We start from the raw sequence: 13,217 nt of genomic DNA, 5'->3' as shown, positions 1-13,217 counted from the left end.
TTCTGCAGCCTGTGAAGCATGGAATTCATGAAGGAGATCTAGGAGACTAGTTCGGTTGATACGCTGGAGGGAAGGAATGCCATCCAGAGGGACCTCGACACGCTTGTGAGGTGGGCTGATGCCAACCTCATGGAGTTTAACCATGCCAAGTGCAAGGTCCTACACCTGGGTTGGAGCAATCCCAGGCACAGCTACAGGTTGGGCAGAGAAGAGATTCAGAGCAGCCCTGCAGAGAAGGACTTGGGGGTGTTGGTTGATGAGAAAATGAACATGAGCCAGCTGAAGTGTGCATTTGCAGCCCAGAAAGCCAACTGTATCCTGGGCTGCATCAAAAGGAGTGTGACCAGCAGGTCAAAGGAGGTGATCCTGCCCCTCTACTCTGCTCTTGTGAGACCTCACCTGGAGTATTGTGTGCAGTTCTGGTGTCCTCAACATAAAAAGGACATGGAACTCTTGGAACAACTCCAGAGAAGGGCCACGAGGATGATCAGGGGACTGGAGCACCTCCCGTATGAAGACAGGCTGAGGAAGTTGGGGCTGTTCAGCCTGGAGAAGAGAAGGCTGCGTGGAGACCTCATAGCAGCCTTCCAGTATCTGAAGGGGGCCTATAGGGATGCTGGGGAGGGACTCTTCATTAGGGACTGTAGTGATAGGATAAGGGGTAACGGGTTAAAACTTAAACAGGGAAAGTTTAGATTGGATATGAGGAAGAAGTTCTTTACTGTAAGGGTGGTGATGCACTGGAATGGGTTGCCCAGGGAAGTTGTGAATGCTTCATCCCTGGCAGTGTTTGAGGCCAGGTTGGACAGAGCCTTGGGTGACATGGTTTAGTGTGAGGTGTTCATGCCCATGGCAGGGGGGTTGGAACTTGATGATCTTAAGGTCCTTTCCAACCCTAACTGTGCTATGATTCTATGACTCTGTCATCATCTCTGTGGGGGAAGGTCATTTGCCTACAAGGCACATTGCAGAACACAGCTAATAAAAAGTAGGTAAGGGACAAGCTAACAAGCCACATGGTGAACGAAGAAGAGCTGACTTCAGCCTTGAATCAGGGATACAGCTTGTGCTAGTTCGGATGATGGCTGAACTTGAACATCACATGAATGGAGTTTCACTTTGGGTGGAAACCAGTGAGTTTACAATTTCAGCAAGTTCTACCAAAACCCCTAGCAGGCCCCGCAAGCCCAAATGCCCGGTGATGAGGGAACCTGTGGTTACAGGAACAAACTGGCAGGAGGGTCAGTGCCCTGCACTGATACATGCTGATGATGCTGACATACTGCATCCCTCTGCTGAGTGGGAAGGGCTCAAACAAACACCGCTGCCGCACAACGCACCCTCAGCAAGTTCGTGGTGACACCACCCTGAGTGGTGCCGTTGAGTCACTGGAGGGAAGGGACGGTGTCCAAGGGACCTGGACAGGCTGGAGGCCCAAGTGAGCACAGTGAAGCTCAACAAGGCCAAACACGAGGTCCTGCACCTGGGTGGAGCAATCCCCAGTATCAGTACAGGCTGGGGCATGAAGGGATTGGGAGTAACCCTGTGGAGAAGGACTTTGGGTCATTGATTGATGAGAAGCTCAGTATGACCCAGCAGTGAGCACTCAGCCCAGAAACCAACCATATCCTGGGCTGCATCAAAAGGAGCGTGACCAGCAGGTCGAAGGAGGTGATCCTGCCCCTCTACTCCGCTCTTGTGAGAGCCCACTTAGAGCACTGCATCCAGCACTGGGGACACAACCTACAAAAGATGCTAATTCCCCTCCAGAGTGCCCTGAGGCCTTACCCAGGCTTTGCAGGGGCCTGTGCAGAAGCCAGATTACCATCCTCAGCACCCCAGCACCATAGCTGCAGTTGGGAAGGGGGCTCTGCAGAGCCCCAGGTCCTGTCTCAGATTTGCTCACATTTTTGTTTTCTTCCATTGCATGTGCAGGTACTGTAAAGAAGGCAAAGTGGCACTAGCTCAACCCCTTGTTATGGCCAGCCATAAAGGTGGCTCTTGGCTGGGGGTACGAGCAGGACCCTGTGCTCTAAGTCTTGATTCCTTATAAGCAAACTGAGGACTACCGACATACTCACTTTTACAATGACATTGCCTGCTGCTAGGAAGTATGGATTGAAGATTTTTGTTTGCCTTTGTTTCCGCACACAGCCTTTGCTTTTTCTGTATTAACTGACTTCATCTCAACCCACAAGTCCTTGTATTTTTTCATCTTACTTTTACATTCCCTGTCATGTTGAGAAAGGGGATTGATAGAGCACCTGAGTGGGCACCTGGCAGCCAGCCATGGTCAATTCACCACACAGTGATAGGACAAGAGGGAATGGCTTTAAACTGAAAGAGCAGAGATTAAGATTAGATGTTAGGAAGAAACTCTTTACTGTGATGGTGCTGAGGCGCTGGCACAGGGTGCCCAGAGAAGCTGTGGCTGCCCCATCCCTGGCAGTGCTCAAGGCCAGGCTGGATGGGGCTTGGAGTACCCTGGTCTAGTGAAAGCTGTCCCTGCCTGTGGCAGGGGGTTGGAACTGGATGAGCTTTAAGGTCCCTTCCAACCCAAACCAGCCTGTGATTCTGTGATGGAGAAAACTGCATTAATGTCACTAGTTAAAGCACTATCGTGTTCGCTCACCTCAAAGCCAGCAGCATTCAAAGACTCAAAAGCAAGACACACTATGAGATTGTATTTGTACACAGAAACCATCTCAGAAGCATCACAACCAGCATCAGAGGGTTGTTCCCAAAGCATCTGTAACATGAGCAAGTGTTAAACCAACAAAATCAAACCTCAGTAACTGTCAATGGATTCTCACTTGCAATCTGCAATACTCTAATTTCCTATTTAACTCAGCATGGAGCACTGGTTTGTGTACAAATACCAATAACCATGCAATCATAGATCATTTGGGCTCATAAGAGCTGAAACATGAAGAAATCTATTGGCAGATGTAGAATTATGCAGAACACAGAAGTAACGATGAGGCATTCAAAATGCAAGACAGAAACACAAACCCCCTTGTAAGATATGATCAGAAACAGAAAACTGGCGCTGGAAGTGGCATGCCAAAGAAGCAAGGAGCAGGCCAAAAAAGGAGGAATTGAAGTAGCTGAGATGAGAGATAGCCAGGCACAAGTGGAACAAAGGAGTATTTCATAGCTCCAGTGCAGTAAGCACTGGTTATCTGGGACAGTAACTATGTCACACGTTCAGAACAACGTTCATGTTGTTTGCTTTGCAGTAGTTTAACCCAACATTTTTGCTTTATTGTTATGTTTGAGAAAATACTGCCTGTTGGTAAGAGCTGCCGCTCGCCTTCCACTCCAGAGCCAGTTGTCTTCCCAGCCTGAGACGCCACCTCAAGTCAAACACTGCACGCACACCAAAGAGACTCCAGACCTCTGTGTACTTTGGACACCTCGGTCACAAACTGACAGCATTTGGCAAGTATTTAATTTGCTGCTGTAATAGCTTCAACGCTATTTCCACCTCCTAAACAGTGAAGCAAACTCGTGGTGAGCTCCCGTTAAGTATCTATACAGACCTGGCTCCACAAAAGCTGTGTTCTGGTGTCCTAACAACTGAACCTACTTGAGAGCTGTGGTAAAACAAATTAGAGCCATCTTATGTGGCCACTTACAACCTTCAGATTAAGAAAAGGAGAAGTCCCTGCTCCGTTTTTTTGCTGACACATCCGACACTAAGCTTTTGCTGTGTCTTTGCTGCAAGACTGTCTACTGTTGACTCCAACATCATCATTAATTTACAGCACATTATGGACAGTCTCTGCTGAAAACTTACAACACAAGTTAAGTCTTAAAAGCATCCCCAGCCCCTCAGGCGGGCTTCACTGCCATACAAATACAGCGCTCCACGCACACACACAAGAATTTCCACCTAGCAAAGCGCAAGCATGACTAAACCAAATATTCTGTAATATGCTCTGAGTGTGTTAATGCTTACCCAAGTGTACTGCAAAGTCATCACCTTTCGTAACAGGCTGACCAGGATGTGGTTTAATTGCATTAAGTCACCAAACTATCAAAGATAATTGGACATGGCTGAAGGCGATATTCCACTTTTCCAAGAGGTTTCACAGTCAACTTCTCAGAGGGCTGCACCATAGCGAGAGTTAGGAACTGGGTCCCCAACCAGTATCTTAAAGCTCTAAAATTCACCTAAAAGTAGTAGATACAGAGCATGTTCACATATGGTGAATTACCACTCAATTGTGAGCTACGCAGAGTTTCAGCACTCTTTAGTACTTCAGAAAGAAAGCATCAAGAAAAGTCACGGTAAATGATGTCTGAGAGATTCCTGGGTTTAAACGATATCCCTTAAAAAAAACACATTTACAAAAAGCTATGAAGAACTGAAGTCTCAGTTTATGAGAAGATGAGGGAAGACACATCTTGTTTGCCTCAAATGTCAATTATTTCAAGCACAAGAAACTACAGGATAATCTCTGACTTTTTTGTAGGAGCCCGAAGCATCACTGCCTTGGAAAGTCAAGCGAAGTGGTGTCACTGTCAACTGAAAGCATTACATAAGGAGCTGTATGGTACAGAAATGACACTGCCAGTTTTCACAGTGAAGATCTTCTTCCTCTCAGGGTTTTATAAAGGATATGATCTGATTAAACCCTCTTCAGTACATATGAACAACCCTGACAGTTTCCTCTTCCCTTGTCTCAGCACACTGACGACACGACTGTAGCTGGTTTTAGACCTTCAAAAACCAATTAACTTTGAAGAAAGAAAATCTCCTTCCAGTTCCAAGTGATTTACCACTTTGAGGTTTTTTTTCCTGAACAAGATGGAATTGACAATTTCCCAGCACAAATATATTTCATATTTCTAGCTATCCACCTCTGAGCAGGAAATCCCTGTAATGTCAATTCATCAAGACTAAAAACATCATTAAGAAACTGGCTGTTTTCATGGCTTTAAATGCAACAACATTGGATGTGATACCAAGAACCTTTCAAACTGGGCATCATGAAGGAAGCCTTCCCCTCCACCAGCACTGCAGGCCTCAAAGTCACAGGCATGTCGAGCACAACATGGTGAGGTTTATGGTGGAAAGCTACCTCTGAAAGCTGAACTGGAGGCTCAGTTTTATACTGGATTCCTTATTAATTTGAATAGAAACAGTGAACAAAGAAAATGAGACATTAAGAAGAGTCTGGATGAAGAGATTTATATATATGTTCTTACAAGACATACAACAAGAATTCTTAAAAAATGTAGTATGAACTTTATTGCATGTATCACTCCATCATCATTTGGAGAGATGAGAATAAATACAACAAAACCATTAAGTTACCAAAGGTGGGAGATGTGTATCTGAACAGAATTGTCTGCCAAAGTGACATAAGTCATCTTGGAGGCTACCGAACCAATTGATTTCAAATTCAGTGGCTGATGCAGTTACCAGTGATGACAGCAATGAAGGGCCTATGCATTTCACCTCGCCCTGAAACTCCTCTTTTTCTGGTGTAAGATCCCGTCCCATAACCTGCAAACAGAGTAAGAAAGAAGATGGGAAACAAGAAAATAAATGGAGGGAAAACAGCAAATATTACCTGAATAATAAATCTTCACAAACATGCCCTTGACACATGAACCACACACCATCCAGAAGTTTCCAAGCCACAATCAAGCCGTCTATCTGTCTGTTGCATTCTGCATTACACAGGGAGAGCAGAGAACCCAAGCTCCAGACCTGCACAACCCTCCCAGCCTCTGGCTACGCTCCTACAGCGGGATTTTTACTCTCTGAGTAGGAGTGGGAATCTCAACACCAACTGTGCGCTCACCTTCCAACAGCACCCACACCCTGATCTACTCCTGGGGGTGTCGGGCCAAGTGAAGCAAGAGAAGTTTCTTTCCTCAACCTTTCCAAAACCTGATAGTCTGCCTGCTGCTGCCCTCTCATGGATGAAAGCCCACAAGACTGCCTACCGACCCGGCAGTAGCTTGGCTTCCACTCACTCAACGCTGTAGTACTCACAGCAAAGTTAGAACCTCCACGGCCTCTTCTTGTTCCTTTAGATGAAAGTCAGAAACTCTATAAATGGCACTAAAAATTTTTAATCCCTATGAATAAAGTCACTCAATGTTAACTCTCCTCCTCTGTATTTCTTTCAAACTAGAACACAGTACAGCAAGCAGAACACAGAAAACATGTAAAAGGATGTCTCTGGCTTTTTCTGGAAATGTTTAATGCTGGTGTGACCAACAAAGTAATCTCCACTTCCATTTCATACTTGTCATTCACTTTGTGGCATCTAAAATTCACAAGATAAAATCTGCATCCCAGGTAACACACAGTGATGATGTATCTCTAATAAAAAGTCCAATGAGAAACTTAAAACCCTGAACATTCCCAAAAGGAAGATCTCAGCGGAACAGGGACACACCTGCATGACACAAGCCAGTTCCAGATAACACACTACCAGGGCAACCCACCAGCTAACTGAATTTGCTTCCTGGCTTCATTCATTAGCTCAGGAGAGTGTCATAGGATCTTGTGCCTAAACTACTGGCTCAAGTACCTCAACCAGCCTAAGGATAGCTGAGAACTCACACACAAGGAAACAGCCCCTTACCTTGATCATCAACAGCAAGGAATTTTCACTGAAACCAAGTTGTGCCACTCTGCCATCAATCTCTTTTTGACCTTTAATGTTCCTCTCTAGTGCAAAGGATGACTGTTGTGACTGGGCAAGCTGGAGTAAAAGCCTGAAATGCAAAAGGCAGTTAAAAAAAAGCACAACTGGCAGAAAAGTCAGTGAACCTAAACCCAACCAAAATATCACACTTTAAAGCAGCTCTTCTGGAATTTTGCTGACTGCAAAAACTGCAAAGAAATTCATACTTCCCTATCAATGACCATGGGTATGGAATATCCCTGCTATGACACAAGTAATAAGAAGCAACATGCTGAGTATCTCTGGTTGCTCTGCACAAACATTTTTCTCCCCATGTATTCACCACACATTTCAAAAGTGAAGCTCGGATCTGCTTGCATCAACTGCAGCACACCAGGAGCCCCACATCCTTATTCAGGCCTAATAAAGCCAGCAGTGTGTTTTTGCCTAGGGCAGTGATGGTCTTTGCAGCCTGGAAAGCTGCAAATGGGGGGGGGGTTAGACAAATATCAAACACACAGGCCAACCCTGAAGGATCTTCTAAAACCTTTAACCACAGTTTTATATTCAGGGCAGTGCCCCAGAAGTCACCACCATGGTTGGTGAAGGTTTGACACTGTGCTCACAACGTGGCTTCTTGTCACAGGGGGACCCCATCACCAACTGAGAGAGCTGTGGCAGCTTCCAGAGTTCTCACACTAGGACTGTAAAACCAAAGGACCACTGGGACTGCACAGTACCGTTACTGAAACTATATTTAATTCAAGCTTTATGCATAAAGGACAACAACAAATTTTCTTATCACATTCGATGAAGTTAAATGAAGCAGGTGTTACGATCAAGGTGTGTGTTTTTAAAAAGACAAGATTTAAGACCTTAGATGAAAGTTTTCATCTGTGCATTATAAACATCAAAATGTGTTGGTCTGAGCCAACAAATCATTTGTAAATCCAGTACAGTTTGGACTGTGAAATTCGAAGTAAAAATGAAAGTATTTTATTTTGTGAAGGGGTTTTGTTTCAAAATTTGCATCACTATAAGGTACAAAAGGATGAAATCTCAATGAAAACTGAAGAAAACCACTTCTCCCTTTTTCGGCTGGCTAAACTAGAAGAGTCAATTATTCCTGATGCTTTAACACAGAACCTTCTTGCCTACAAAATGCAATCCTAGCATCCCTTCTCCAGCTGCAATTTACCCTGCACACGCATTTAAACAATGTCCACATCTCAAAATCCAACAGAGCTGAAAATATTAGACAGCCTACTGAATGCATAAGCCCTGGGTAGGGGAGGAGCTTTCCCTGGACAAGTGTATCTGCAAATATGAGCCATAACAACCCTTTGTGAAACTGTAGTCAAGCAAGGAAAAGCCACCGTTTATGACTGTCTCAATGCTGAACCATTCACACTAAAACAAGCAACACACGATTTTAATACGAATGTAGCTTTAATGTTCAATATCAGTACTAAATCTATTAACTCCTCCCAAGTAGCAATTAAAGTCACTCTTAGTCTGAGTACAGTTAAAAGCTATTGTCTCTCTTTTTACGTTCCTTAAACCTTGCCCTATCAGGGCAGTTATAAAGTGTTCTCTGTAAGCATTTGTGGAAGTTCACAAAATAGCTTTAAATACGTTTGGTGACTAATACATTACTGAGAGGCAAGAGGGGAAAAGAAAATCCAAAACTAATTTAACAAAGCCAGTTCCTAATTATCTCTTTGAAAGATTCTGTTTTAGGGATTTCTGCTGTGTGCCAGAGATTTAGGAAGAGAGGGAAGAAAAAGAAAGAGCATTTTAATGCAGCCCTGTCAATCAGCTGTCACATAGTTCATTTCTCAACCTCATCCATTATGCAGATTGGGGTATTATAATAAAATACGGTTTTACTCAACCATGAGGCTTCAAGCAAGTAAGGCAGGTGGCACTTGCATGAAGAGGACTGGCCAGCCACCCCTCTGGGTCTCTTCTGCTGCTGTATCTTTAACACCAACCCGGGAAACAGGCACGCTCTAACAGGAGCAGCTGTTGAAGAACAGGCCTTTTTGTATAGAATTGCCTGAAAAGATTCATAGAGGAAGTTCATCAAAACCCACTTTACTTCTCAACAGTGCATGACACTGGTTTACCCTTTCCACTTAAGACTGCAGCTGTTCACAGCTACCATGCTAGTTGATTCTGCTGAAGCAATAGCAGAGTGTTTCCAAGTCAGCATCACCAATGCTGGAACAAACATTTAACCTGAAAATGTAAACTGAAAATACTACAGTTGTGAAAAATATGTTTTAAATTGTTCCCAACTGGGAGAAGGTAACATTATTCCAAGAATGCGTTTAGTTACCTTGCTCTAATAAACGAGGCACATGCCTTTATCGCAACTTTCTCTGGCATGTTCTGTCCCCAGGACTCGGAGGCTGCACATTTCCCTTGGTTCATCCTTTCCAGCTCTTCCAAAGGGTTGGGGAATTCAGCAGCTCGGCTGCCATTACAAGTCACTGCATTCTCCCTCTTTGTTTCTGTAGCCAGGCTGCACCAAGGACCTTCTTTCTGGCCATCTGATCTGCAAGGCTGCAAATTAATCTCTGTTCCAGCTGATGTTTTGAAACTACTATCCCTTACACCAACATCTTCAGACTGATTTAGATTTGTTCCTGGAACGACTAACTGTAAAAGGCTCATATAAGCTTCAGCAAGTAACTTCCAGTATTGAGGGTTGAAAGGATGTAAGCAGATGAGTTGCTGCAGACACGTGATCTTTTTGTCTACGTTCTCCAGGCCCTGGTAAATGGCAAGCTGCAGGTTGAGAACTGCCGTCAAGTGATCTGTGTTAGTAGCGCCTTTTTGCTAGAAACAAAAGCCAATAGATTAAAACCAGCAGAACAGAATCATCCTTCAGAGCCTAAGGAAATGTCTCCCTCAAGAATGACACACAAATACCACTAAAGGTAATTTTTAAATTGTACAAAATTGTGCTCTTAATTTCAATGATACATGATAGAGATCATGCACAATCAAACTGACAGCATCCCCTCTGACTGTCTTGTGCCCATCTGAAGGCCCAATGCTGTCACTTGTGTATTTGCCTTCAGAGTTTTATACAGCTGCCCTTCTTTGTAGTATAAACACCTTTTATATAAAATAAACAGCAGCAGCAAATTCTAGCAGACTTCAGAGCCTCTGGACGTTTTTGTTTTTGGTTAGATACTCCTCTTCGTGGAGGCTTGGCAGCGAGTACATGGAAATAAAAGGGAGTTTTGAACCGTCACTTTTATAGTGGAAAGATTTAAGCACCCATTTATCCCCTTTCTTATAATTCCTGTTACATTACATTAATTCTGCCTGGCAGAGCATGATGTTTAGTCCCTTCCAGGACTACCAGCCTCCCTGCACAGGGAGCTCATTGTGGTACAGGGTGTTCTGATTTCTAAAGAGTGATTATATCTGCAGTGACAGTTACCCTGTGTTTACCACATACTCTGAGCACTGAACATCACGAAGGATTATGCACATGAAGATTATTTTCCCAGAAAATGGTCCATATGAAAGAACTACCAGCAATATTTTCATGTTCAAAGCCTAAGAGACAGTTTGCATTATTTACCATTTCTTCTGCAATATCCAGAGCCTCCTTGTGCCTTCCTAAGTGAGACAAACAGCGAGCCTGGCCTTCCTGGACGTCCCGTCTCATGGCAGTGTTACTGGGAGGTAAGAGCAGTAAGCACTTGGAATATTCACACAGGGCTTTCTAGGAGGGTCAACAGAAAGAAAAGCCAAACCAACAAGTGAGGGATTTTCATTTAAAAGCAAGTCTGACAGTACGTTTTGGTTATGAATCCACTGTGAAAGGAAATTCAGGAGCTAAAGTCCACATTTTCATTTCCCTGGTCTCAGCTACCATCTATGCCAGCAACACACAAGGGCCCTGGTACTACACAGCCAAGTCTAGACAGGGATAAGCAACCTCAATCCTCACTTGTGTTGGATTCACCACACATTTGCCCATCTTTCCCCATCAGGTCTGATACAGAACAGATCATCTACCAACCCAGCCAATATGTGACACACGGCATCCTTCCCCTAGCTATCCACTTAATGATCAGAGCACTCAGCTGAAGTTCGGGGGACCTCTCAAGGGGAGGGTTTGAACCTGCAAGTACTCACATCACATAAGTAATCAGCAAGTCAGCGATCACCACGAGGAAGGTGAAACTCCATTGTTCGTACAGGGTGGTTCTAATTTGCATGCAATAATTAAATATTAATTGGGCTAACGAAGAAGACAAGAATGAACTTCTGTAGCTTAATGCTCAGGGCACTCACCAGGACTCCAATTAACATTTAAATACATTAAATTAAGTATTCAGTGAAGCCAAGACTGGAGTCTCTGTTCCTCCTGCATCATGTAAGTGCTCAGACCACAAGACTAAAGAGCAGTGCTCATTCTCCCATCTCTCAAAATGAATATTTAATTGTTCCTCGCAAACCTGATTGGTTCTAACAGCAAAAGCTTCCAAGCAACATACCCCAAATACTTCCTAGCAAAATGGATGGAATACTTTTCTTCCCTGGTGTTAAGCTCATTCCTTCCCACATAAAAGAGGGACAACCCCCCCTGTGCAGTGAGTGCAGCAGCCACTGGTGAAAGCAGATCAGAGGAGGGCTGTAGGACACCCACGTTCACCTTCCTATGTGACAACGGGATATAACCTGGCAAGGATCAGGCATTATGAATCCCAAGGAGTCACCATCCCCAGAGGTATTTAAACATGATGTAGATGTAGTCCTTAAGTACATAGTTTAGTGGTGACAGTGTTAGGTTTATGGTTAGACTTTATGACCTTAAAGGTTGTTTCCAACCTAAATGATCCCATGACTCTATGATTCTACAGTCATCTATATTCTAAAACTGGACACAGCTTCGATCAATGCTGTCCTTGGCATTTCCTATCGACTGGCCTTGGCTGATGTAAAAAAGCATTCACAGCGAGTGAGATTACTACCCCCACTGACTTATCCCCAGCCCTCTTGCCAAGGTGGGTGCTCTCAAATCCATAACTTTATGTGCAGACTAGTTCTGGTTCTGTCACAGTGATCCAGGTTAGCAACACGACCAAAGACTGCATCTTTTACATGGATCACTGTGACGGAAAAGGATTAGGAAGCAAGAGTCTGTTCCACTACCAGCTCTGCGGGGGTGTCATTGTCCCCTAAGAGGGCACCACTGCACACAGCAAGGAGCAATCTGCTCTTCCCAAGGGCAGCAACCATGCCCGACCACAGCCTGAGGCATCTTCCTTCTCAGCACACTTTCATGAATCCCTCCAGGCCCTCTCTGCTGAGCCTGAAAAGCATCTGCTGGGTATAGACAAGGCAGCAGTAGTGCTGGAATAACACTAAAACGCAGAAGTTGGTGCCAACTGAGCTACACAAACATCCACAAATCCAGTGGGAAAGGTGAAAGGAGCGGAGCAAGAAGTCGGCCTGAGTCCTTTGAAATGCCTGTAATGCAAGCCACAGCCTGGAACTAGAAGCTCTTACAGTTGAAACAAGGGCAGAAGCAGCTGGTTTCAACAGGAACTGTAGTCAGGACGGCGTGGATGACCTGGAGTGCAGCGCAGGAAGCAGGCAGTGAGGACAGGATCTAGCAGGGAGGCGCAGAAATGGTAAACATAAACGCACCCCCAAGGCACAACCAGCCATCCAGAGCACGGGAGGCAGCAGAGAGGTGGGACAATTAATGTCGGAGCGCATAAACCAGTGTCGGGAGCCTGACAATTACGTTCTGCTTTCCCCTCATGGGGTGGGCAGAGAAAGGCAGCCAGTGACCTGGCGGCCTCCGTGGGACACGGCGTTATTCCCAGGAGCAGAGACCACATGTGTAACCAACTGGCTGACCATAATCTCCATGGCCACAGACACCGGCCCTGCTCACCTCTGAACCGCTCCGATGTGCAAGCCTGATGTGGCTCGGCTCTGGGGGCCACATCTGTGGCCGGTTTACGCTGACTCCTGGGCATGGCTGGCAGGCGGGCTCCACACCACACACACACTGACCCAGCTCACCAGTGACTGCCGCATCCGCTCAGCTTCCGAACACCGCAGCCCCAGCCCTGAAGTACCTCAAAGTCCCGCCGCCGGTAGGCCCAGTCCGCCCGGAACTTGATGCCCGTCAGCGCATCGGCGTCTTCCCCGTCCGCGCCCGCCTCCCGCTGGAACCACTGCGGGCACAGCACAACCGTGAGCGGGGCCCCGGCCGTGCCCAGCCCGCTCCCTCACGCTGCCCCCGAGCCCCCAGCTCCTCACGCGGGGCTCGCAGTGCTTCGCGCCGTAGGGCGCCCGGGTCCCGCCGCCCGGGCCCCGCTCGCGGCTCGGGGTGAAGAGGGAGTCCTCGAACTGCCAGCCCAGCACCGGCTCCATGCCGCCGGCCGGGGAGTCCGCCGAGGGTGGCGCCGAGCCGCCACAGGAGCAACGAGTCGGGGCTAGAGCGGCCGCAGCGGCCATCTTAGGCAGAGCGCGGGGCCCGCCGGGAGCTGTAGTCCCGCCCGTCGCCATGAGGCCGTGGGCTCT

At 46.1% G+C, this 13,217-nt stretch overlaps 1 protein-coding gene across 1 annotated transcript; it reads right to left on the bottom strand.

Annotated features, from left to right (window-relative positions):
- Positions 1–5,231: 5,231 nt before the first annotated feature.
- CUNH8orf76 (chromosome unknown C8orf76 homolog) lies at positions 5,232–13,217 on the bottom strand. Its single transcript, XM_062627071.1, has 6 exons — positions 12,954–13,217; positions 12,770–12,868; positions 10,252–10,395; positions 8,992–9,494; positions 6,609–6,741; positions 5,232–5,515 (listed from the first exon to the last, which is right to left on the bottom strand). The coding sequence occupies exons 1-6, from the start codon at positions 13,200–13,202 to the stop codon at positions 5,315–5,317; spliced, it is 1,329 nt and encodes a 442-aa protein (XP_062483055.1). The 5' UTR covers positions 13,203–13,217; the 3' UTR covers positions 5,232–5,314.

Source organism: Pezoporus occidentalis, unplaced genomic scaffold (assembly GCF_034315485.1).
Source record: "Pezoporus occidentalis ecotype Australia unplaced genomic scaffold, CSIRO_AGI_Poc_V1 ctg3, whole genome shotgun sequence".
NCBI lineage: Eukaryota > Metazoa > Chordata > Aves > Psittaciformes > Psittacidae > Pezoporus > Pezoporus occidentalis.
The sequence above is the reverse complement of the archived record's forward strand: the minus strand, read 5'-3'. Positions and strand labels throughout refer to the sequence as shown.